Source organism: Malurus melanocephalus, unplaced genomic scaffold (assembly GCF_030028575.1).
Source record: "Malurus melanocephalus ecotype Western Australia unplaced genomic scaffold, MMel_1.1 scaffold_20, whole genome shotgun sequence".
In the NCBI taxonomy this organism is placed as follows: Eukaryota; Metazoa; Chordata; class Aves; order Passeriformes; family Maluridae; genus Malurus; species Malurus melanocephalus.
Window position 1 is genome coordinate 2,317,211 of NW_026623252.1, and position 26,996 is coordinate 2,344,206.

The 26,996-nt window shown below is 45.8% G+C and overlaps 1 protein-coding gene across 1 annotated transcript in view; it reads right to left on the reverse strand.

The window, feature by feature from the left end:
* Nucleotides 1-26,996, reverse strand: part of ERBB4 (erb-b2 receptor tyrosine kinase 4) — a 525,799-nt gene that overhangs the window by 303,541 nt on the left and 195,262 nt on the right. The window contains exon 2 of the mRNA XM_057389869.1: nt 7,735-7,886. Coding sequence (XP_057245852.1) covers nt 7,735-7,886 — 152 coding nt within the window. The remainder of the gene's footprint in view (nt 1-7,734; nt 7,887-26,996) is intronic.

Consider the following 26,996-nt stretch of genomic DNA (forward strand, 5'->3'; position numbering starts at 1 on the left):
GGAGGGTTAGAGGAAAAATTGGCAACCTACTGCCTAAATGCTGAGGAAAACAGAAAAATGTTACTCTAAGGAAAATTTAACACCCTTCCACTTGGCACRGGCTGCTATACCACAATTACATATGTAGCTATATCCCTTTCCATGCCTCATCTGTGCTCCCGATTTCCATTCTGTTCCACTGAAGGATTTGAGAGGATGGGTGGACAAAAGAGAGAATAAATAAGACTTAATGACATCTGAGCAAAGCTTGTCAGTGAACAGCATGAAACAGTGGAATTTATACCATCTCCCAGCTAGGGTTAAGACTTCAAATCTCATTACACTCACCATTTACACCACATAACCTTTCTTTCTATGCTTGGAAGAAAACTGCTCATTTGCTTTACAACCTAAGAAATCCATTTATAATTTAAAAGTGTTTGCAACTACAGCTGTTTTGGGTTTGTTTTGTTTTTTTTTTCCATTGGTTAGTTTAACTTTACTCTGCTGTTTGTTTTTCTCAAGTTTCAATTAGGACAGCATTTCCAATCACATTGGTAGGGGAGAGGTTTACATTTRAAGAGTAAGATCATTAACAACATAAGGTGGTTGAAAGAGAGGGTATAATTGGTTTCACTGGCCTAGAGGGAAGATCAGCTTCGATGAGAAACAACACCTAATTAAGAAGGTTTGCACTGTTTTATTTTTAATAATGTCCTCCCCTCCACWACCAGCATTTTTATCTCCCTCATCCCAGTAGCTTCTGGGGTCTGGCTTAGCCACATGCATTTCACAGACACCCAGGCATCAGATCCCTTCACAGCTGGACAGAAGGAAGACCTTGATCAGGTACTAAACAATAGGAAAAGAAATAAATCAATACTCTGTATTTAAGAAAAAAAAGTAACAAGTCTAGACAAAGCCATAAATCCAAACAGTTGCTTTTTTCATGTTAAATATTTGATTCCTGTTCTGTATTTTCATCCTCTACACGTGACCCCGGCTGAACTGCTGCCATCCAGCATATACTTCTGCAAAACCAGGAAACACTCCACCTGGAGCAATGATCCTTATGTTCTGGGCATATTTCTGGTCCTGGAGCCTCTTGCACCTCATAATTTCCCAGCAAGGTGATGGGAGTACTGTGGAATGGCAACCTGTCACAAGCAGGAGCACCCCCATGTYGAACATTCCACATCCCCCTGGGCCCCCTGCAGGACCCAAAAGCTGCCACAGGAGCTTGTGAGGTTCAGCAGGAAGGACAGAATTCCACCTCACAGGGAGCACTGAGCAAGGGGGAGCCACCCCACATCACCTTCTCAGTGCTCTTTTCTGCCTAACCAAGGGCAGCTTCTCTGCAACCACAAAGATGGGACAGYGAGTGAAAAGGATATTATTGATCTCGAGCATGTGCGTGGGTCTGAGCTACTCTGAATAATTTAAGTCTGGCTTCTTTTATCTCTCTCTGCTGTTCCAGAGTGGCTACCACTGCCTTGCACATGAATCAGAYAGGCTTCCCAGGCAGCTGGAGATGGGGTGCCTGCTGTACAATAGGAGCTGAATGRGAAATGCTAAAAGACAATTTAAAGAGACTCCTTAATCACCCTGGACTTCAAATYTTGATCTCTCCTCTCTACGTGTGAYAGAGCTGAAGGATGCTCCGTTTACCAAAGGAGACACAGGGAAAGKCTATGGGAGAGCTGGGGAAGCTTTTGGCTGCTGACAACCCAGAGAGGGGACAAAACAAACCCCGTGTTGGGATCCATCTCCAAGCCCTCCAAGAGCTCCCTCTTCACGGGAGGATGCACAGCAAAGGGCAGAGTGACACCACTACTGCCGACTCGATGAGGATGATGGCATGAGTTTATAGAGCAAATCAGTCATGGGGGCATGGACTCGGGGATGTGGCTGCTACTGGCCCAGGGGCTTTGGCAGCACTCAGGGCAGCCCTACAGCACGTGGGATGTGAGGAGCAGCCCAGTGCCATCCCCAGGAGACTCAGGCTTACCCTGGAAATCTGCAGCCATTTTCCATAACAGCCTCCCCAAAAAACTGCTTCCCRGGGAGCCTCAGAGCATTCAGCAGGCACAGACACAAATCTCCACAGTCCATCATTGCAACAAAACAGGAGCCTGCATTCCCACAGGACCCAACTCTCCTAGGCATAACTGGTTATTTCAAATGTACCCTTCATACCAAGCCACCAAAGATAATTGTTAAATTAAMGGGGCAATAGCTAATGAGCATCTCAATACCCTCGTTGAAGCACAGGACAGGCCTGGAAAAGCATGAAAATCTGTGGCATTCCTCTCCTTGGCAATCCAAACTTCCTAGCCATTTTGGGAACAGCTTAAATTGCTGTGATTATTTTAAGCTGCTATTTCTACACAAGCAATGGGAAATGGCAGAAGGAGCAATTCTTCTGGAGCAGAGCTGTATCACATATGCCTTCTGCATTTAGCCTTTGCTCCCACTCCATCCTCTGAGTCCGGGATGCAGCTCACTTTAAACGCAGCTCAGGTTCACCCAGCACAGCTGGCAGCTGATCACAGCCAGCATGAAACATTTTGTCCACACCAGAAGCGTGGTCTGGCATGCAACTCATCTCCTGTAACCCACCCAGCACAGCAGTTGTGTTCAACAGCAAGTTGGAGGTSTCCTCTTTCCACCTGGATTTGTGTGGCATGCACAACTCTGACCATCACAGTGCTGCTGTTTATGCTTTGTTTTCTAACAGGTAAGGTCCTGGGAGGGCAATTATGAACACATAAATACATGTACTCAATTTCCAGCTCTACAAGTACCTGGAGGCCACTTTGCCTCTTGCCAGACAAGGACAAAACACATTGGCAAGAGATGAAACTCACTGGGTGACAAATGCTACAGGGCAGCTTTGGTCAGCAAACCCCTCCAGAATCCCCATGCTGGGGTAGAGCCACACTCACTGCTTTCCTGGCACTAGTGGAGAAAATCCCCCTCCACAGAGACACAGCTGCCCCCACAGCCTGTCTCTCTGGGAACTCGTGACAGGCACAGTACCCCACAGCCCTTTCTGCTGAGGAGGGACCTCAGTGAAGCCTGTCAGCTGGGCAGTCAGATCCCATTTTGCAGCAGAAGGGATGCCAAGCCTTCAGGAGCCACACACAGCATCACAGTGCTCTGCCAGGCAAGCTGGACCAGGCAATGCCCTCCTGTCTCTGTGCTCCCCTCCCCGACACGTCTGTTCAGAGACAGACTCTCTCTGTGCCAACATCTCCTCTCAGCTCTGCCACCAGAGCTTCCAAAAGGGTCTGCTTAGCCCTGTTTTGCTGTAAAAGACCAAAAGGCCTTTAAAAAAACCCAAATTCTGTTTTTTTTTTAACCAGAAGCAGGTTTGAATGCCGTGGGACCAGGCAGCATGCTCTGCAACCCAGCTCATCCCCTGGCTCTCTGGCAGTCCTCGCCCCTCAGAGGGGTCTGGCTCACCAAAACTTCCTCCAAAGATTAAACACAACCAACAACAAAGAACATAAAGCCCACAAGGCCAAACCCCATCTGCCATGGAGTCTAAATGTGGCTGTAAGAAAAGGGCTATGGTAGGGCAGGCACGGGTTCTCACCAAGCACAGGGCCATGTGTGCTGACAGGAGACATGGGGCTTCACATCTCTGCAGGAACTGTAAAACTGCCCCCCACCAAACACCCACCCTGTTAAATGTCAGGCAGCTGCCCTGCAAGTGTGGCTGGAGGTGCTACACAAGCACTGCTGAGGTAATAAAAAAAGAATCTATAAAGCAGTGGTAGATAATTTTTGAAGACTGTTGATTGCAGTTAAAAATGAGTTTCATAATCACTTGGGAGAGTTACGGCAGGGAACAGCAGAGAACTTTGATCATGTCTTTAAAAATAAATAATCTGAATTGGTTAAATAAAATCCAGGCACGAGAAGACAATTTACTGACTGTGAATAGCTAAAAGCCAGGGGATTAGTCAAAGATAACTCTCATTTACCACATGTGTTTAAGAGAACAGAAGTATACTTGCAGAAGATTGTTTTGTGATTCACTAATTGTGTATTTTATTTTTAAAATTGAATATGGAGATGTTATTAAGAAATAAGAACAGCCCACAATAGGAACTGTTAGGAACTGTCAGCTCTGCCAAGTGAAACTAAAATAGGTTCCCCCTTCTGTTCTCCAAACAGTTGTTTGCAATATGAACCAGTGAACAACCTGAGCTTTTCTGAAGGCTTTTTTTTCTGAAGTCCAAAGCAGGGAAGTAAATCTCAGCTCTCGGCTGGACGAGACTCAAGACACGCACCAGCTCAACCAGCTTATCTGGTTTCATGGAGCAAATCCCAGTGCAAAAGCCTGGCCTGTGCAATTAGGTGGAGCATGCTGGTGGGTTGGGAAGCAGGGGACGATGGAGCCCGAGCCCTTTCCACCGTCACTGCTGGCTTGCTGGGTGAGCCTGGACACRCCACCAGGGAGCTCTGAGGGGCTCTTTTCCACCCAATTATTTGTCCTGCCCAGTTCAATCACGCTCTTGGCAGCACCTTTGCCAGWGGAGAGCCTGCCTTGGCTGCAAAASGGAGGTGGGACTGCAGCAGCTATGGGCTGCATTAATCTCAGCCTCATTTCACCACCAAAGCTGGCAGAGGCAGCACTTCGAAAACTGAAAACTTGTACACCTTCTGTGGAGAGGTTTGAGCCTCAGAAGGACAAYGCAAGCCAGCTATCAGTCCACAGGWGTCAGAARCATCTTTCCCTACCCAATGCTCAGGCTTASACACAATTTTTCCAGCTACCAAAGGCTCCTTTCCTCTGCCACAACTCCCAGTGTGGCCACAGCACAGGGAAGCACCAAGAGGCAGGAACAGAGCTGATGGAGCTGGAGGGCAGTGCATGCAGAGCACAAGTTCATATTGCAGCTGCTCACAGGAAAGCAATACCAAGAATGTCACAACACAACCAGGAACCAAAATAAAATACRTTAAAGCAACACAGAAGATTTGTAYTCCTGSTCTGCACACACATACTAGAACTGCAGGAAAAGAAACCACAGGCASGTGCAATCCCTTCTTATAGAAATCAAGCTCCTCATGATCTGGAGGCCTGGAAGTTTAAGTGGCTGAGCACTTCATTCAGGTGACAGACAGCCCCTTTTAGTCTTCATCAGCAGATATCCAGAGAGCTAACTCATAGACATAAAGCAAATCTACTTAGGGAATAAATGTCTAAATAAATATGAGAGATGAGATGCTGATCTTTTAATGTTCCTCTGCAGGGTAAATAAAATGATGCGTTTTTTTTCACTTCAATTCATTTATGCTGTTTGTTTATTACTGCATGATGAAAAGGCTCAGCAYGCCTTCAGCTCGCTGGGTCTTCCCTCTGTCCTGAAGTGGGAAGTTGCCCAGCTAAGCTGAGCTCTACAGAGAGGGCAGGGGGGCACAGAGCCATGGTCAGCCAGGGGCACAGATAACCCAGGGCTGCACCAACGCCTACCTGAAACCTTCTGAGTGGAGGAAAAGGGCAGTTACTGCAACAGAGACTAAAGCACTGGAGCAGGCTGAAGGAGCGTGATGTTGCACGGCGAGTTTTCACTGTATTTAAATCTGAGAGAGACAGCCTTTCTCTTAGTTATGTCCCATCTGCCACCTTCATTTGGCCATTAAAACAATTTTTAATATGATAAAACGAGTAAYAGTACCTAACTAATGAATGTCGAATTATCGGCATAAATGTGCCAACATTTATTTATTTATTTGCCTCACTGAGAACATGTTCTCTTCTGTTTGGTTTTCTACTTTAATGACTACAATTTATCATGCTAACTAGGCCTTCCAGTTTGCTGAGTTTTGTTTCAAGTTCTGCTTTTTTGCTGAGACATCTGTGAGGGGGCAGATGTAGGTAAGAGAAGTAATAAAACTAATAAAAAAGCCACAGTAGCTGTCACYAGAAAGCACAGGTGACCAAACCACCTTCAATTACTGCACAGAGCTCTTCCTTCTGGTTCTCATTTGCTGATTTTACTGCCTTCTTTYCACCAATACTTTACGCTGCTTACAGCAGCTCCCTGTTAGGAACGCTAATTCCCTAATTTCCAARTAATTTGCTCTCCCTACCTCCCAGCAGGCAGCGTAAGGAGGAAGGAAAGCCGAAGCGGAAGGACTGTCTGTGATGAATTTGAGCCATGCACGATGGCCCAGTCAGGGGTTTTGTGAGGCATCTGAAACTGTAGAGATGCCCCAAACAGTGCAGGGATCCTGCCCTCGCAGGAGGAGGCTCTGCCACCTGTCCAGGGCGCCGGGGAACGCTGGTCCAGCTGCACCARGGCTGTATCTATTTCACAGCAAAAGCATATGTGTTTTCCCCACCTGTCACAACTGTGAAATGCATGGATAGCATTTACTTCCGAGGCATTCGTCACTCACATTAACAGGCAATCTGTTAGTCTGAGTGCAATTAGCACCCCAAACTCTGCTCCAGACGTGTCTGGGAGCCGAATTTTACTCACAGATCTTTCAGCAGCCTGGTGTACACTTTGAGTAAATATGCACTGATGTAAGGAGTGGCAAGGCTGTGAAATTCCCAACAAATTCAATGTGAAGCGAAGTTAGCATGCTGCTGGAGAGCTGCCTTTGCCTTTGATAGAAACTGTGGTGTAAAGTTCACAGTTTTACAGACTGGAATTGAGCACTGAGCTCACCCGAAACCTGGCAAACGGAACCAGTGAGTGCAACCCAACCAGCTGGAGTTGCCTCCCACCACCTCTTCCTGCTGCCGGATTTAAATTCCACCATTCGAGCCATGTGAACGTGCCAGTTACACACAGACACATCCTGGAACATGACAGCAGCCTTTTGCAGAGGTACAGGTGAGCAATATGAGCAGTGTCAATCCTTATCTGTGCTGTGGCTTGGCTTCTCCGACTGGAGAGCACAATCATGGCACAGACTTCAACCAGGCTGATCCTGGCTTGCAAACCTACCATCCATGTTACAGCCACATGGTCTGCAGCATCCTCAGATGCCCACCCTGGTCACTCCTTTACTGGTATATATCTTTAAACACTTTAGCTGTGAAATGCCAAATAATGATGGGCTTAAGTTCTTTAAACTCGGTGCTCACTTTCTCTCTTGTGGTTGCCAGCAGGGCAACAGGGAATCTGCAAACCACACCGCAGTGTTGCTGCACAAATCCAAAATTTCATCTAAAGAGGACTGAGGGAGTGCATAACCCAGGCTCCCCAGCGGCAGGACAGCCTTCATCTGTCACAGCTTCCCCTGGATGCTGGAGTGAGGCTCGTAGCTCCAGTCTCATACACAAAGAGGGATTTATGTTCATTCAGCAATCACTTTTTTCTTTTTCTTAAATGCTTCATGAGCACTGCCCACAGTTTTTCCCTTTCTTAGTCTACCAATGAGCCCATATCTAGCATTTAATAGGATTAACTTCTCCAGTCCTCCAGTGCTTATCTGCATGATTCTCTGACTACCTAAACCTCACCTTACCTTCCCTGTACCTATTGGCAAGACCTGAGAGATGTCACCTTGCAGTGTGCCCCAAGTGCTGGATAAATCCAAATGACTCACACTCAGAGCACCTGTCACAGCAACAACATTGSTGTTGTTCTCTGCACATCCCTGACTTTCTGTCACAGATCCTCTTCCATCACAGTGAAACTGGTGGGAGAGATACCTGGTCTTTTCCAGCCCAAAGAGCTGCTCCCCCAGGCAGAGGAAGCAGAGGAAGGAGGAGAGCAGCCTGCTTACCCTCAGGAAGGAGAGGTCTCTGTTGTGCTCGATGCTGGTGATCTCCAGGTTGCCCATCACTACCTCGCAGTTCTCATAGTACTTGCGCAGGGCGCGGTACTGCTGCTCCAGGTCGGACAGGGAGCTCAGCTTGTTCTCGGTGCCGGCGCACACTGCCAGAAAACACAGCACAAACACAGGTGAGTGTGCAAGAGAGGCACTGAGCACAGGAGGAAACAAAGTGTACATGGGAATACAGGGACTGGCCACAAAAACCTGCAGGATTCACAGCCTTGGGTCACACAGATTGCTTGAGCATCAGCAGTACAGATAGGAAGGTCACAATACAGCCCGTGATCATCTCAGCAATAGATACATCTCTCAACAAACGGGCTGAAGTGCTGGAATATACCATCAAATGCAGAAATGAAGGAAAAGGAGCAAGCTGGTTGACCCCAGCACCTAAAGGGTCAAAGCCACAGCTCAGCAAACCCCTACCAGTTCTGCCAGTGACAGATTCAGACTYGAGGCAGAGGCAGCCCCATCACAGGCTGGAGAGACCTGTGCATCAAGGCTGACCTGGATAATTCAATGTTTTCCCTATTCTGTACAGTCTTTTGGACAAGCCTAGGACAACCTGACCAGAAGACTGATATCCAACACTGTTTACCCCATGACTTTCCTAAAGACACCAGCTCTTCCAGCTTTCTGCATTTAAATAGGAGAAAAACAACAGCAAAAACCACATTGTCTTTCCACAAGTCCCCAGGCTGAATGCACAATGGAGATAAGTCAGGAAACACCATCCTAATACAGTTTTCAAAGGACACCCTTTAATATTACACTACTCTGTTCTACATTTTGAAGCCCAGTTCAAAGCCACCACAGAATCCAGCTCAGGCTATAAGCCTGCTGTGCATCAGGCAATGACAAAAACAATGAGAGCAGGAAACTCAGAAGCTGCACTTGACATGAACAGCTTTCACACATCTCAGCCTCACAGGACAGCAATGCTGCTGAAATGGTCAACCAATGGCTGGGCTGGCTTTGGTTTGCCTTTTCCAATCACTTACTTTTCCTCTTAATCAACAGCTTGTGGGTGGTTCTTATCAGTGAGTAAATTAATCTGGGTATATCTAAACTTTTGAAATGGGCATTATATAATGCAGAACAGGAGCCTGACAAGAACAGCATTTCTGGAGCCACTCCCACTCCTGGATCAGATCAATACAAACAAAACCCTCTATGACTGGAGGCATAATCAGAAAAATTGGCTAAAATATACTCTTTTGAATGATGCAGGTCCTTTTTCTAAATATCAAAAGTAATTAGGTTTTGGAGGACCATAATTATTGACTGTTTACTTACTAAACGCCCTCCCTTTTTTTTTTTTTTTTTTTTTTTTTTTTTTTTCCCCCTCAATAGAAATGGGAACAATTCTCATCTCTGTTCCCTCTGCTGTCTCTCTGCTGCAGAACTATATGCTCTTGTGCCAGGGCAATTTGAGCTTCCAGCATTCTCCTGGCAAAGGGCTTCAGGAGGCAGCCAGAAGCCCATGGCCTGCTCAAAGTTTTCACTTAAGGAAACTCCCTCTGCCCCAAAACTGGCAGCAGAAATCTATCCCCGCTGATCTGTGACTCCCACAGGGAGSATGGGCACGGGCTGGTTTCATTGCAAACCATCCACGGGGTCATAGGTTGATCACATCATTTTTGGGTTGTGTTTCCAGGGGCTAAAGAGCACAGACCAAAGCTGAACAGGCAMTGCAAGGGCTGCTTCCCCCAATACACATCGGGTCTGCTCACCAAAGGAAATGCTGGAACATTATTCCTTTCTATGACCTGGCAAAAGCAAAATTTCAAAGTTCTTGCTAAATTTAAAAGCTTGAAATGTGTGACCTATGTTCAATATACTGTGTTGAAGAAAAACAAAACTGCMTGGTTTAAAATATACCACCTCATTTTGAGGCTTAGCTTAAAAGCATGAAAATTCCCATTTTAAAATTTTCTGATAAAACCTTACCACTTAGAGTAAATCATACCTGAACAAGACTTCATTCATAGTATTTTAACAGCTATTTTGGRAGATTCCCAAGATGGAAAGACATGGTCATATTGGGACCTCAGGTAGTTCTGGTGGACTGGGAACACCTGGAAGGATTAACCACTGGCAAATCTTTCTTTTTGAAATACCAAGTCCTGTTCTAGCTCATATGCAGAGTTTTATTCAGAAAAACCTCGAGACCTGCCCTACAAACATGCTCACCCTTCAGGGAGACCTCTTCCTGTCAGGAGACCTAAAAAAATCTTGCTTGCCATTACAGAATGGGTTTGTGTGTTTCTTCCTTAAATACAGGAGTATCTATTACCAAAGTGATCATATTTCCAGCCAGGTAAGTATTTTTCTAAGGCTCCCAAGGATTAATGAACACCTTCCATTCCATTTTGTAATCCGGACCAAGGATCAACACAGCTCGGAAAACAATTCCTGCAGCTCGGCTAATAAACCTATATACTGCAACACTGATATTCCACCCACTAAACGTTTCCTGAAAGCCAATGCAGCCATTTGTTTGCTGTGAGGAGACAGAAACACCTGGAGCCTCCTCTTGCAAGAGGATTTGGTGGGGGTGAAGCCAGTCCAGATGTGAACCAGGGCTACGAGTTTTATTTGACTGAGATTAATTTTGTACAATCAAACCACTGCAGTTACTACTCCCAGTTTTTGATATAGCTAGAAATCAATTCTTTTGGATATAAAAAAAAACCCTTTAAAGCTAATTTAGAATAAATCATGCTGTTCCTTTAAATTTTTTTCATAATGATTCCAAGCACTTCATGTCTGTTATAAAAAGAGAAGTTTCCTCTGATCCTCTGTTACACAGAGCATCTCATTTTTCCAGCTCACACCTGGGCTTTTGCTGCCTGCCTGATCCATGCCAAAAGATCTGCACAACCCAGCTCCTGCCACAAAATTTGGGAAACCAGGGGAAGTCACTGCCCAGTGATTAGTCCCCCCAAACCATTGCATGGCCTGGCTTTTGCAGCTCTGAGCTGACCAGAATGGCATCTMTGCTCAACAACAAAAAGCTGGTCACAGATTGCCTCAAATCAAGACACRTACCAAAAGTGGTTATCTTACATCAACCGAGGGGTGAAGAAGTGCACATTTTTTCCACTGGTACCCAGCTATCAGTGCAAGTTGATGCAGAAACAGAACTCAGAGCAGGAGAGAGCCCTGACCTGCACAGCAAGYTGAAGTCACAAAGCAAATGTGGGTATAATCATGGATCATTAATAATCCATCGTTACAATAAGTCATTAATCTCCCTGTCTCAGCTTTGCAATGTCTACTTTTGATATATCTAATAATTATGCCACATTCAAAATACAAAAGAATAAACCATGCCAGCATTTAAGAACAGCAGTTAGATCCTTCATCACCTGAGGAGGAAGGGGTGGGGTKGTACGTCCCATCCTTTGCAGAGAATCCTTTAAAACAGAGATGTTAGATATGCTCTTGGCAGGATTTTTAAGGCAAGCAAAAGCTAACAGGGTAAAAAGGTATCCCTGCCATGACAGAGAAATGCTGCTGCCATGGACAATCACAAAGGTGCTCCTGTTTGGCGCCAGGGAGCCAAACCTGGGAGGGACACAGGCCAGAAAGCAGGCTGTGAACCGGTACTTAACAAGTTTTATGCCCCATTTTGAGCAACATGAGGCAATTCCCAGCCTCTCCAGGGCAGAAATAATTGTTCTGGGTCTGATTTGCCAAGGTAGTTAAAAAGCACTAAAGCAACCACATGAAGTGGGAGCTGAGCAGGAGTCACACAGGATTCCCAGTCCCTCTGTCCCTGGGCTCAACAGAGCAGAACATATCCCACTCAACTCCTGCTCATCTCCTGAAACAGCAGCAGGCATCTATGAATTGCAGCAGCTCTTTAAAATTAAGTGCCAAAATAATACTTATTTGCAGGGATGTTCCAGCTGTATACAGGCATAAACACACAAAAATGTATTTCCTTGYCACRCCAYGCAAACCCRMCATAATCTGTATTTCATGAACTCTCCTCAAAGCACTTTKTTGTATATTGTTAGATGTSTYGTTTTATACAACCCAAGAAACTGGSGAGTGGCAGGAAAATAAARATTGTGTTCTCCARMTGTTCCYGCAGCAGAACCTCTGCTGGTCAATAAAAAAATCCTCATTCCCTGTCTCTAACAGAGGGCAAAGAGTATCAACTGAAAATGCCCCTCCAGTCTGAAGCTGCTGTCGTTGTTGAGCATCTCTGGTCATGTCCTCTCCGACTTGCTCAGGGGCATCTCCATGAGGGAAACGCTCCAGTGATGTTTCAGTGCACACCCAGGAAAATCCAATGTCTCTTTACATTTTCTCCAAATCTGTGGGGAAAGCTCCAGCCTGACCTGATTTACTGACATATCACACACCACTCAAACCCATCTCTCCACTTAAAGATGTTTGGCCATTCCTGCTCTTTCCACATTCCAACAACAAAGCTCACAGGGTTGTCCACCACTGATGTTATCCCAAAGCTCAAGGACTTTCCTTCCATCTGGGTAGCCCCAAACAGGCAGTGACAGCAACAAGACAGTGGCTATTGCTCTTCTACACCCCAATTATGGGGGATTTTGGGTGGGTGCTGGAGCAGAGCACTGCTCGGTGATCACAAAAGCGGATTTCAGGCATTACTCACATATTCACACTTCACGTTCAGTTGTTTACTTATTACCAGCTACATAAAGTGACAGAGTTTCAGCTCCTAATGGCTCCAATTACAACAGTAATAAACGCCTGTATTGGACTGAATTTATGGTTTTCATCAATATTCATGCACATGACTTGGAAATTAATTTCCCATTGACATTTTTTCATAAAACAGGCAAATCATTCAAACGCTCACTCAAAGGTGGCAAATAATGAAGACATTTAAAATGWCCGTTAGCTTCTGCTTTTTAGCCCATTATTTTGCTCTGCTCTGTTGATGATAAATCTATACGTTAAATTAAGAAATCACACTTGCCTCCATCTAGTTTTGCTTCTTCCAATACTAAGGGATTTTATAATCCTCCCAGCTCAACTTTTGGAAGGAGAACAACTTGCTTYATTTCTTATTCAAACCCCTTTCCAGACCAGCCTACGTCTGGAGTACTGAAGAGTGGAATCCATTATCTCCACCACAGTCACCCCCACCTGAAATCCCGGTGTCTCATTCCTTTCCCAAAGCACACTCGGGAAAGCACTGATGAGGCATCCTTGTCACTGAATCCAGGAGTTATCTCAAGCATCTGAATATATTCTCCTTTGAATCATAAAACATTCATTATTATCATTTTTGGCAAGGATGCAGGAGAGCAGCGCATTTGCCCTGCACCAGCCTCTGCCTGAAGGCAGCACAGCCTCCCTTTGTCAATCAGCCAAAAAAACACAAGGGGAGGCTTAAATTCTTGGACTCCCTGGTTTCAGGAACATCTTTATAAAAGGGCAATCGCATGTTCCTTCACCCCAGGAAGGATGAGCCCAGTAACAGTCATCACCTCTTTCTAACACATTCTTCTCCCGTATTTCCCACTATTTACTTAATTAGCTGTGTTTTTACAGACAGCACCATTATCAGGRTTTCTTGAAAGGCAGCTAACAGAACTGTTTATTAATAATTGCAAACACTCRTGGCAATTTGTTAAGACCCTCCCCAGATGGGGGGAACACTCGAGCCCCTTAAGGAATGACTAATTACCAGCAATCCCCATTCACTTCTTTCTGCTCCACGCTCTCAGCAACAGCCTGGGCACCCTGTCACGTAGGCCCACAGGAAAGGGGAAACACACTTTTAATCCTTTCATTATTATTTCACAGTTCTCCTTGAATGAGCTGCRAAAGCCCTGAATTTTCTTGCAATTAGGCACGTCCTAATGAAGCGAGGGCTGTCTGCACTTACAGTCTTGCAGATGTTTCCCGTGAGAAGGCAAAACACTCCTGGAGGTCACCAGCCGTTTTCCTGTAAACCCCGTGGTTTGGGAGAATGCTTCAGAATTGGAGGCTTTCTTTCCCTGGGTGGGAGACTGTAATGAAGGGGAGCATAATTTTCTCTGTACTCCTAATTAAAAGCTCAGCTGGCACAAGTGTTTTCCTTCCGCAAGGCCTGCTCTACACTAGAAAATTATCATCCCATTTGAATCCAGTTGCATGCAATCAAGCTGGCTGTCATGAASCCCTGGGCAGCCACATGGCCACGAGAGGAGCTCAGCGTGGCCACCCAGCTGCTGCCCAGCTCGTCAGGATGTCACCGGGATGAGGTGACACACTACAGGCTGCACCATGGCAGCACCACCAAGGCTTCAATTCCTTCTACCTGCATGCAAAATTCCAAAGGGCCTGGAAACACAAGCCTGGGAGTGCTTTATGATTATATTTATCATATTATACATAATACATAATATTATATGTTTATGATCATAGCATCATAAAATGGTTTGATTTGGAAGGGACCTTAACAATCATCCCCCTCAAAGGTCCACCCCCTTGTCCAAGGGCAGGGACACATCCATTAGAGCAGGTTGCTCCAAGGCTCATCCAACCCTGGACACTTCCAGGGATGGGGCAGCCAGAGCCTCTCTGAGCCTTAAAACCCTCACAGTGAAAAATTTCTTCTTAGCTTCTTAGCTCTAGTATTACTTATTTYGATTTTCAAGTTCAGCTCTCTACAACTATTGCATTAAGTAAAATTAAAAAATTAACTATCATTTTCACCCAGACTTTCATTCACAATACTAGAAGGGTACTCAAACACTTCCCCCATAGCCTTCCTTCTCCATTGCATGGAGAAGTGGTTCCTGGACTGGATAGTACCAGGGACCAAAAGCATTAATTTCCTGAAATTTGGTCACTAAAATCTCAAATATCATTTCATATGCCATTGTAAAAGCTTCCAGCTTGCAGAGAAGTTTCAGGGATGTGTGTTAGCAGCATGGTCCCAGCTCCAAGAGAGGCAGATCATATGCCACCTACAAATGGAAGCTCATTCCCACTTTCACAAACAGAAACACAGCTGGGCACAGTAGAGACTGACAATGATTGTGAGTCCATCAGGAAGGATTAGCTACATGTGATAACACTTYCCTGAGCTGATGAACCCTCTCTTTGTGCCAAACTCTCCAAAATCTCTTTGGGGGGTGCTGCACAGCATACTTTACTGATACACCTTCCTGTTCATACCAACTAAAAAAACACCATAAAAATGCTGCCTGGATTTACACAACAATATTTCAATGATATTTGCTTGAACCATGTCAAGTCACCATCACCAGAGTGTTTTCTGCCAGAATTTCCAATATTATTTCTCTTTTAGCAATGTCACATCTATTTTACAGCATGGCAACTGGGAAGGAAAAATGGGAATAATGTTCTGCAGGACCTGTATCACACAGCTACCACTAAAAAAAAAGACAGATATTAATACAAGAAGTTTTACCAATGGATCTTCCTCCTCAGGCCTTTGTACCACATTTTTCTCTGGGTACTTCTTCACATTTTCTCCCTACTCTTTATGAACACACACACTTCCTTTCCTCATTTTGTTCTATTTGAGGGTAAATAGTCGCTTCTTAACTATAATGTAGGTACTGGACTTGACAAGCAATTAAAGCAAACAATTTCCACTCATCTAACTTTGCCAAATTAGTCATCTACCATCTGCTCTATCATCTGGCTCTCCTTGAGGTCTTGCTGTGAATCTGGAAGCACTCACTCTGACAAGGAGGCAGCAGCTAAGCCTCCAAGCTGGCGGGGAAGCCGAGGGATGGAGGTGACAGAGGGGTGGCACGTGGCCCCGTGCTGCTGACCGCCACCCCCATTAGGCTAGCTTTGAGGAGATGCTTGTGGCTCCAGTGGTCAAACTGGCAAGTTACCAGCACACATATTGTGACAGGGAAACATTTAGAATTAAAAGATTTCTTTTACGGCCACTTACACAATGGGGTGGCTTAGGAAGACTGTGGGATTTTCATACCAGATGCAAAAAATAACTTAGTTTATCAAAATATTTTCAGCATTCACAAGCTACTTCCCAATTAAATACATAACCCAAACAAGCAATTAGCAGACATTATCTAAGGAAGATCTGAGTGGTCTCTGCTCCCAGTGCCTGGCTTAGCTCAGGTAAGGCTGCATTTCAAGACAAGGACGTTTTCAAGTAGCTCTGAAATACAATGCTGGTCTCCTCTGCCCTCCAGCTTCTGAGCACTGGCAGGACCTTTTCCTTTTACCAGGCKTCCATTTTGGGCCCAGTATAAGCTAAATAGCACCAGCACCCCTTTTTTTGGCTGTCCTACGCTATTTCCCCAAGGAAATCAAACCCAGAGTGAAAGTCAGTCCATGCAAACGTTACTGCTCCCAGCCACCACGCAGAGGAATCACCCTCCCTGATGCTGAAGATCATTATAGACCAATTGCTCCAAATCTTGCTCTCCCTGCTTTCCATCCCTCTCTCCCCAAGTTCTGCTCCAGTGCAGCAGCAAAGCAGGCTGTTTCCCGTTATCACCGCGTCGTGGTGAATCCTACCAGGGCAAAGTGGTGGAAATCCCTACAAGTCCCAGCAGCGAGAAGGACTTGGGTTGTTTTTTTAATGCCAAGGCAAGGAGTGGAGGGACGATGACAGAGTGCAAACCGCATAAAGACCGRGGGAACACACCCACAAGGTGAGAGYAGCGGGAGCACAGGYGARCCGRGCACTTGGGCYGGCTTCTTGTACACGTACCTTCAACGAAAATCAATTCGGCAAGGGATGCCGCTAACATCTGCTGTGAGGCTGGCTCAAAATCATTTCCCAGCTCCCGAACCAGGCTGCTCTGCTGGGGACGGAGGGCTCTTTCCCCCGGCAGTGCTCCCAGGGGTGCTCAGCTGGTCCCGTTCGTTCTCCGGCAGCTCCTGTCGCTCCGCCGGGACTCACAGAGCYCCCGACAGCCGCGGGCTCCTGCCTCCCTCCCTGCCTGCTTCTCCCTTCCCCACAGGGGCCCTGAGCACCGCGAGCGCTCACTCCACTTAAATGCATTTTAATTAACRTTGTGCAAACACACGGAGTTTGTGCGTGCACAGGGGAGCGCGTTCATTCGGCTCCCGCCCGGTTCTCAGCCCGGGAAATCCGCTGGGAGCGCCGGCACCGCTGCGATGGGARCGGGAGCGCAGCCCTCGCTGCCGGTGTGAGATTGAAAATACACTCGGCAAGACACTCACGGGCCCTCAGCTCCTCCTCAGCTGCATTTAAGCACCGTTTATATAAGAGATGCGGCTCAGAGCGGGGAGGTGGGACAGGTGCTTTTATGTCTCTGCTCTAACTGCGGTAATTAGTCGCCACTAAAGCGCGCAGCAAGCGCCGCCTCGTTACAGCTTAACACAAGCCACTTGTGACGTGTAAAAGGTATTTCTCTGAGATCTCCCACGGAAATCTTCCTCGCATTAAACCAGTGGTTATCACGTAACACAAATAACACCTAATAAAATGGTTAAAGTATCTGTGAAATTTCAACAATTATCTTTGGTGAGAGCAACCTTCCCAAATKCTGGCAACCCGACAAGACAAAACTGCGGGGAGACTTGAACAACAAGTCCCTGCAAAAACAGTTGGGAATTAAACAGTTGGGCATCTCATGGGGAGCACCTGAGCTGGCCGTGCCAGGTGTCCCCGTTACAGGCAAGAACAGACCAAACACTTGCGAGCTGCTTTGCCCAAGTGCTTCAAGGTGACTGTGCAATGCAGGAGAATGTGATGACAGAAATACCCTATTTTAGCCAACACACACACATCTATTAAGCCGAAACGGAATGCAGTTTATTTTTCATTAATGAAAATAACAGGCTCTCAAGCAATACGATAACCCCGCCAAGCAGGCAGGAGAATCCAGCTCACGTAAGGCAGCTGAAATGGTAATTAGACTGGGAAGGGCTGTGGATGAGGGGAATGGTGGTTGCAGTAGGAGGAGAGGCAGGGGCTGTGCAGAGGCTGTCCGGACCCACAGGTGGACACCACACCTTGTCTGGAGCCTGGGGACCGGGACCACATCCTGGAATCTGTGGGCATCGTGTATGCTACGGTCATCAAGTCAAACAATTAAAGTGCTCTCTTGCACRAGACTTCCTTACACCAAAAGTTCTATTTGCCTAATTGCCCATGGCTGCATAAGTAATAAAGCCCATATGTTATATTAAAACAGGTGCTTTCAGATAGCAGTTTATAGGCAGGAAAAACAAACTTTCAGTAACTGAAATCTAGGCAAGAACCTTTTTTTTTTTTTTTTTTTTTTTTTTTTACTTCTACACGCTGTGCATAAGAACATGCAGCCCGGTGTGAAGGCAGCATCTTCTGCCCGGCACATTCCTGGTGTGCCGATAACCTCACCGTGCATGAGCAGAATATTCAGGGCAAACTCCTGCAGCACTGAAGCTTCTGCCAGTTTTACCTGGGAGGGGAGAGCTGAGTGTTTGCGTTTGGAGAGCTTCTCAGTGGGTCTTACCGACCTTTGAAAATGAGTGAGGCAGCAGCTGAAATCACAGAGTGGTGTGCCCCCCTCTTCACACAATTCCTCCTGAGCCTTTGTAAATGGTTTCACTTCCAAGGCTGGAGGGAGCACGGGGGAGTCCACACTGCACCTCAAACTGAGTTTCCCTGCAGCTGAATCTCGCAAAGCTATGCACCAGCCTAAGACACATTTATTCATTATTTTCAGTTTTATATAATTTCAGAAATCATCCCAATAGCTAAGTTCTAACTAACCATACTTAGAATCAGTTATTATAAATCTTTTACAGAGCATTTTGTTCAAATATGCTCCCTGTTAGTGCTTGCTGTTATTTCTATTGGGCTTTTAAAAATGCACTCCATATATATTTTATAAATGTTTGGGTTTGTTCCTGCCTCCCCACCCCAGAGACTGCCCTTAAACTTCTGTCCATTGATTGTGACGGTATCAATTTGTAAAGGTCAACAGAAAGCTTCTCTGACAGCTGAACTCAGAAAGCAATTTTTAAATGAGCTGTTTCTCTTCCTCTACAAAGCAAGATGCCAACAAAATCAAAACCCAAGGTCTTTATTTCACAGGCCTGACCACTGGCTTTGATAGGCTTTGGCTCCCTGATGGCCGCTGAACACGCCTTGGAAATCTGAGCTCGTTTGAGGGTCTTAAAAAATAGCAACATCTGAAATATCAGGTTTACAAAGAGAAAGGGAAGAGAAAGAAAGATTTATTGAAAGAACAACATTAATTTGCTGCTTCTCTGAAAGCCTCTGCAGACCTTGGATAACAGAGCTCCAGGGATCGACACGCAGACGTCAACACTGTGTGGGTTTGGCCTCGTGCATTCTTTTATCATACCTGAATAACTTACATTTCGCACTAGAAAAACCCCCCACAATCAGCTGGCCAGTCAAGAAACAGACTATGCCAACTTACTTTGCTTGCTTGCTTCTGATTTCTTCTGAGAGAACAGGTTATTTTATTTGGGACTGTAATCAAAAGCYTCTTCAAAAGGCATCCGCCCTTTCCCCCACGCCACAGTTTACTGAATATCTCAAATTCATAAGCACTTGAAGGAGGGCTGTGCAATTTATGACACTGTTATACATGAAGAAAACCTGCTGTAAATCAAAGAAATCAGTTACATAAATGAGCATAAAAGTGCAGGGAAATGTCACAAGATAGCAATAAAGTATCTTCCAAATGGTAAATCCCGGGAGCAGAAGCACCATTAGTTTAGAATCCTCCACTCAGCARCAGCAGGACCAGTTTATCACTGGTGCCTGAATACAGCAGTCCTGGGAGGAAGTTACAAGCACGGGTGAGGTGGGTTTACCCTGCAAACGGCCATAAAGCCTTTCACTGACTTCCCAGGTCCCATGGCAGGCTGCTCTCTGAGATGAGATCATTTTTCTGCAAACAGCAGAAGAACAGAGATGTGACAGCAAAATGCCAAGGAATTGGTTGGGATGAAAGAACGCAATGCCTTATAACACATTGCAGCTATCCCCAGAAATGAGGTGTCGCGGTGGCAGCACCATGGACGGATTAAAGCTTCAGTTCAGTGCCACGTGGAGAGGATGGCAGGAGAAAATCTCTCCAAGACTGAGTATGATGCAGAAGGCTCCCACCCCATTCCTCATGGAGATTCTCCTGGGATTCCCTTTCCACCCTGCTTGCTCCAGCAAAACTTAAGGTGAGCAATCTGCAGTGACCACCAGACTGTCCCCTTGCACTTATTTCTAAAGTCTGCACACAAGCCATTCCCCATCCTTTTGGACTTGGAGAAGTCCCAGGACTATTCCTGACCTCTTAAGAGGRCATTTATATGCACAGGGTAACCATTAGCTCACTGTTAAAATAACACCCTGCAGTCATGTGCCAAAATCATCTGTTTTCTGGCTCTTAACCTAAGGCAAGGGAGACAAAAGGAGAAGACACAGCAGAGAGCAGGTTGCTTTTTTTKGAGACGTGGATGACATGTTCCCACYGACCAAAAGCAGTTTCCTATTGCTGTCTCTCCTGTGAAGCTGAAGCATTTGTGCCCGAAGCCTTCCTCACCTGATTTTATTTTCAGGAGCAAACACGGAGGAAGGCAGATGAATGCCGGTGCCTCACTGCTCCTCACGGGCAGAGCAGCAGGCTCCTTCCTCATGAAAGGAATGAGAAGGAGTGTCTTCACAAAAAAACTCTGACTCTGGGGGTAAGATAAGGCTGATACTGGGAGACAGAAGGAAACAATGGGAAGGATTTCCATAGGAATTTCTTTGACTGACTTACCCCAGACTATGTTAATGGACTACAAGAGCAGAGATGTATATTGAAAGGGGGCAGTGTATGATAGAAGGGGGGGTTTCATCAGGCATTTCGGGCAGCCTGTAGCTCTCAAGTACCTCAGCCAATGGGCAAAGAGAGGGAAATGAGGCTGGAAAATTGGGATAAAAGAGGCTGCGTCCTCTATGAATTTGAGAGACCCCACGGGAAATGCCCATGACCTCTCCCTTTATTCATGRATAAAGTTACAGGACTCCTCTGTCTCCTTTTTGGACATAAASCTCTGGTGTTTGTGGATTAATTTTCCTCACACTCAGCAGCCTCCCTGTGAAGAACAAGCCAGGAAGCAATTTTCCCAACGCAGGCCCTCTGCAAGGAGGCTGCTCCCGGGGTCCCCGCTTCATTAATCCCTTCCTCTCACTTGCTCCACTCCACCATCCAGTTCAGCTGAACCTGGAGAGGAGAGGGAGGCAGGAGGGGGAGCACAGGGCACCCAGCATGTGACTCCTGGCCAAACCTTGTGCCGGGGGCTCTGGCCAAGGCCGTGTGTTTAAGTGATGCGGGAGCACGCACGGCCAGAGCGGCTCCGTGTGAGCTCAGCCACTGCAAAACGCCCTTGGAGCTGCCTGCCTGTGACGGGGAAGTGGCAGCCAAGGKCAGCAGAGTTTGTTTGATGGTAACGAGCCTGAGCCGGTGGCCCCATCCTTAAAAACGCCTAGACTCTCCCCAAAACCATCTCAGAGGGTGCAGTGATGTTGCCACCCTGTTTCTCCCCCACAATACCGTGCTTACTAAACGCCTTCGCTTTTCATTACACCCACAGAAAAGCACAATCCAGCTTGGACTGCTAGGAACAGCTTAATTAATAACAATTAGCTGCAGCACAATTGTGATTCAGGTGGCGTTCTGGAGCATGAAGGAGAAACTTGACACTTTTGCTTGTGTGCATGGACATAAGAAATTCCAGGCGATGTTAATGGAAACTGAGCGGCTGAACAACGCCACAATTCAAATGTACTGTAAAATTACTAAATTATTTCAATGTCACAGGAAGGCGTCGCAGTACTTCCAGGATTATTAGCCCTCGCAGAGTTTTAATAATATTTGGTCAAACACCTCAGGAGTGCATCGCTGGGATATTATAAAACCACTGAGATAATACAAAACCCTTTCATATTTTAGGAAAGRGTGGGTTGGTAATCCCTGTTTACAAAAGACAGGAGGCAGCGGCCTCTAAAAGCTGGGTGCCAGCTCGGTGCTCGCTGAGGCCACCTGGTCCCTGCCTGGTGGCAATGCCTCAGAGGGGCCTGGCTTGTCAAGGAGCTGTCAAGGCCTGGCTTGTCCCCTCCTTGTCAAGGAGAAGGGGAAGGACACTTTATGAAATTGCTGTTGTCGAAAGTGGTCGAAACACCTGCCAGTCACGGCGGGTTTATTGGCCACGCTCCCCGCAAGGGGGGCTGCATCTCAGTGCCTCCGCCTTAATTAGCGTCACCGCAGTCAGATGCAATTTGTGTTTAAATATACATGGGTAATAAGAAGACAGTCCCAGTGACTACTTTCAAACAACAGCAGAAAAAAAGGTGGAGGCTTCAAAACTTTCTGTTGTAAATCAAGAGAAATTCTCAGCTGGTGCATGAATTGACCTGCTGTTAACAGGGTCTTTGCCAGGCTGGCATCGTCTTAGTAAAAACAWGCAAACAAAGGATAAAGTGACTACAGGATCATGTTCTGAGAGCATGAAAAAGCACAGAAATGWGCRCCCAGCATCCTAAATGTGAGCATGYGGGCATTTGGGCAAGACAAGTTAGGCAGCCCATGACAGTCGGTGTGAAAACTGCACATGCACGCTTATGTTGATTTTTGCAACGTTTCTTGTGGCTTTGCAGAAGCCATCAACCTGACCCCAGGAAAATAAATGTCTTGTATGGATGAGCAAAGTACATTTATTTCCTGGCAAAAGGGTACGTATCACAGCTGTGTTGCAGGCAGAGGGAATTCCAGGTGGAGATGCCTGGCCTGGAGAGAGTATGTTTRGAAATAGTTCTCATACATGTGTGGTGCAGGTAGAAAAGCAATTGTTTCAGACTACTTACCAACAGTAAAACAGACATTTTCTAAAGAAGGTAGACCAAGAACATTCAGGTGAACACTGGARATGAAAGCAAATGATTCCTGCCACTAAGACACACCACAAATCCTGCCTGAGCAGAGCCCAACCTCCCAGGGGAAAATCATATGCTCAGTAACGTATGCTTTCCTTATAATTTACAAAATCTAAGCCATATTGTTGTAAAAATGTGTCTGAAAGTATGAAAACTGTTCCAGGGCTTCTGGCAGAGCCTGCAGACACATGGGCCAAAAATCTGCTTCCCAGCAGCACGAATCTACCCTGCTTGTCCCCAGCATCACCATCCGGAGAGCGTGGCTGCCTCGGTGCCACTGGCGCTGATGTTCAGCGGCCAAGGAAAGAGAAATCACCATTTCATGAACTTGCAGCTTATCTTCACACCTGCTCTTGTCAGGTGCAGCTAGGGCAYGGCACTGGACTTTATTTTCTCTTAGGTCTCTGAAAGATCCCTCACTTGATCATGACAAGTTTCCATCAAATTTACATTTGACAGATTTGTCATAATTAGGAGAACTGGCTGGGTACCGGTCTCTTTTCCATTGGTTATGCTGCACAAGAGAAAATAGTGTTTGATGAACAACTTTGGGTCCCTTTGCTTTACTTGCATAAGGGTGAAAGGCCTGTGGCTCTCCACTCCACAGAAAGGAGAGAAAAGAAGAAAAATATACACTTTACAGGTCATCTGGACTCAGAGAAAACCTAAGAAAACCTCTCAGGCACACCTCAAGCTCAAACTGTGGTGTTCTGTGAACATGCTACTTGTCTGCAGTCATTAATGCAGGTAATGCTCCTGTGCTTAAGAAAAGCACCACTTTGGGTTTAGCTGCCTTGGTTGTCCTGAGTCACGTTTTTTCCCCAGGAAGGTAAGATTGGGCTTGAACTTGAAATTGATTGCCCCTGTAGATTTGGTTCTTCAGGGCCCCACTCTTCCTGAAAGGTGGCAGAAATCCCTCAATACAGACCCATTCACCACTCTCTGCAGCTCTGCCCCTGGGGAGCTGTAAGCACTTGCTGCAATTGAAGGTTCTCTGTGACCCTCATGTCTGGATGAAAGGAGGCAAACCTTTTCCACTGCACTTGGAGACAGTGGCAGCAGCACCCAGAAAAACACAGGGCTTGGAAAACCCACCTGAGTGTGCTACCCCGGTCTGGGGGTGCAGAGGATGCATTTGGATGCTCCTTCTGTGCTTCAGCAGGAAACACCTCCCCGAGTCRCACACATGCTGTGCTGAATCCTTCCTCTCCTCTCTGCTCTGCGCCCACTGCTGCTGCATGATTAATATCGCATCAAATTTGTCTTTGTACGATATCCCACCAATCTTTCTTTGTGTAATGTTCGCTTTACACCAGGTGACAGTTTTAGTGATTYCTCCTTTATTTGCATGTCCCCTTGAAGAAGCTTCATTTCTCCTTCTAATCAAGTCATTAATTTTCGCAAAAATCGTTCCCACCCTGAGATGGCTGGATTCTAATTTGTCTCTGTCAYACAAATGACAAGTATCACCTCATTGTCATGCTGTGATGTCCCTCCACATACCTGTATTTGAGTAGAAAAAGCACCAAAATTATTTTTCCACAACCACGACTGCTTTTATTTGTGGCAGTTTGATTCTATCATGATCCTTCCTTCAGGTACTTTGTAGTAATATTATACAGCTACTCGCTTTTTATTTCAAAACACATCTCATTTGTGATTTCTTTGTAATGGGAGAAATGGAAATGACGGTGCCAAAATTACTCTCTTTTTTACCTTCTTTGCATCCTGTTTACCAACAGTGCTGACCACCTGGGATGCCAGTGCACACCCCCCTGCTGTCAGATTGATGCTTCTTCCCAAAAGTTCTTTCCGTGGTGTTGTCAGCACATGGATTTTCACATAACAAAAGCTGAATGCATCATGGTAAAAACAGTTTATGCAATCTGAAATCCCACCAGGMAGCTCTTCCTTTCCTAGTGTTCTTCCAATTATATCCCTTGCTTTTTCTACATCTCTCTCTTTYGGATCCTGAACTGCCCCCACTAATTCTGGGCCAGCAGTGAAGAGAACCATTAAATGCTTTTAGGAGAGGCAATCCTTTCCTAACCAGCAGTGTGGCTGTGAAGGATGATGGAGGACCCCACAGTTTGCAACTCACACCCTTTGGTACCTGTCTTTTTTTATCAAAATACCAAAACTACTGACTGATTTACTGCAGCGCTTCCACATCCCAGCCTTGAGTGTACCAGAAATATCTGGCAGAAAACAAAGGCAGAGAGTCAGAATTGTGGCCACTGGAGGATCCTTACTCTCATACTCATGAAACTTGCTTCCAGCAAAGAACACTCTGCCACCGATGAGCCTGCCTGACCTCAAACGGGGGCTTTTCCAAGGAAGGATCTTCCTGCTCTGCAGAATAACTGTGATTTTCTTCTGCCATTTGCTACAAGGCATTAACTTCCCATTAAAATCAAAAAAGCTGGCTTCTCATAGATTTTTGAGAACATTGATTGAATTCTTTCTCATCCCATGCTACTTCTCCTTGAGGAATTGTACTATTTCCTATTTCCTATTTGGAAAAAGGCTGGGGCTGCAACTCATTYGCTAGCTATTCCCAGCACGCAGGATATTAGATATTAACAACATAATTGAATAAATAAAATCTTTCTCTTAAAGACAGATTACTTTTGCTTCATTAAAGCACCAAGGTTGTACACAGACTCTTGAGGAYTGTCCTGCCTTTTCGATTTCCTCTCTATTGTGCTTACTGTACCACCTGGTGGAGAGCACCACCAAAAGTGATGGGAAAAGAGAAGTGGAATTATTCATAGAGGGACTGAAGACCTTGCAAGGGTTTCTTTTCTTATTACTGGTGGTTCAGTAAATAATTTCCATTGATTAATTAATTAATTTCCACCAGGYCTGKATTGCCTGGTTATGTATGCACAGGRCACCCCGAGCTCAYGCTGCTCAYASTGAGCACAGCACCCCAGGGACAGGGTTATTCCCCAGGGAGGCAGCCTGGTCCTTGCCCTYAAGGTTTTCCCTGGCAGTGCTTCTCCTTCCTTATCTGTCCTTCTCCCTTATCACATTTCCTTCTGCCCCTCCTCTCTCCGRGTTCATCCCTACAGCCAAATCCTCTCGCTCACACCTCTCCCCTCTTGGGAGCCAAAACCACCCGGGTGAGGTGAGAGGAACCTGCAAATAGCAGCAACTGAGCCAACACACCCAAAATGCGGCTCTGTGGGGTGGGAGCACCCTGCCAGCAGCCCCCTTCCTTCGGGAGGGAATTCAGATCGTGCTGGGCTAATTGCAGGGCTGGCAGGAGCAAGGGCTCCGATTCAGCAAATTCCAGAAGGACCTCTGCGAGTGTAAGTGCTCAGGACTCAGTTAGCAGGAGTGAACTGTGACTGAAAGGATTGATTTTGTGCAGTATCATCTCCCTCCCTCTCCCGCTCTTACAGGCTGGTACCACGTTGTGTGCAAACACTGGTCGCATTTTTCCAACCTTATAATTACAAAAATCAATTAAATTCTCAACCATAAAAAGGCAGTTCCCCAATATGTTTCATGGTTGCTGAAAAAATCAGAGAAGATGAAACAAATCATTGCATTTGGGTATCATTTCAAAGCCCAACTTCAGGGAAGAAATGAATTAAATACCTATTTTAACCTCAGGAYTAAACTGACAACAAAAGTTGTGGTTTGCATTTCCACTGTGAAATCCTCCAAATGYATTTCAGTGTTTGATTTGAGATGCCATGCAAGAGATGTAAAGCATGCGTGCAGGGGGAAAGCACGTGTACTTCTTTTATCATCCTGAAATAAAACCTCTGCAAGTGACAGCTCAAAGAACAGCACACAAGAACCTATTTCTAGATCGGGAGGTAATGCTGTTATTTGCAAAAATTTGGTTGGACTTGAAAAAAGAAGTAAATGTATGAACTTTGGAAAACCTTTCTCAGCTGGGAGAAATTGCTGCAATTCTTATAAAGTCCTATATATATAGTGAGATATGCAGTAAGATATACACATAAAGTAAGAAATAACGTGAAGCAATATCAAGCAACGCTACCCAGCAAAAATTCAGATTCACTTTGTTTTATTTATCTTGTTGGTCCCCAGATCTGCAAGAATGAAATGAACTTTTCATCCAGTTCTAATTTACTGAGCCAGGCTCCTGATGTTACAGACACACAGCAAACTCGACACAGATGAATCACCTTGCCAAGAGCAGACCTGGAGCACACAACAGACCTGCAGCCTTTGCTGTGGTGTAAAAGCAAACAGGAAGAGAGATTTCCACGTTTTGCAGGCCATWGCATTCCATAAAAAAGAAACCCAGCTGAAAATCCAGACATCTTCTCTTCCCTTCCCA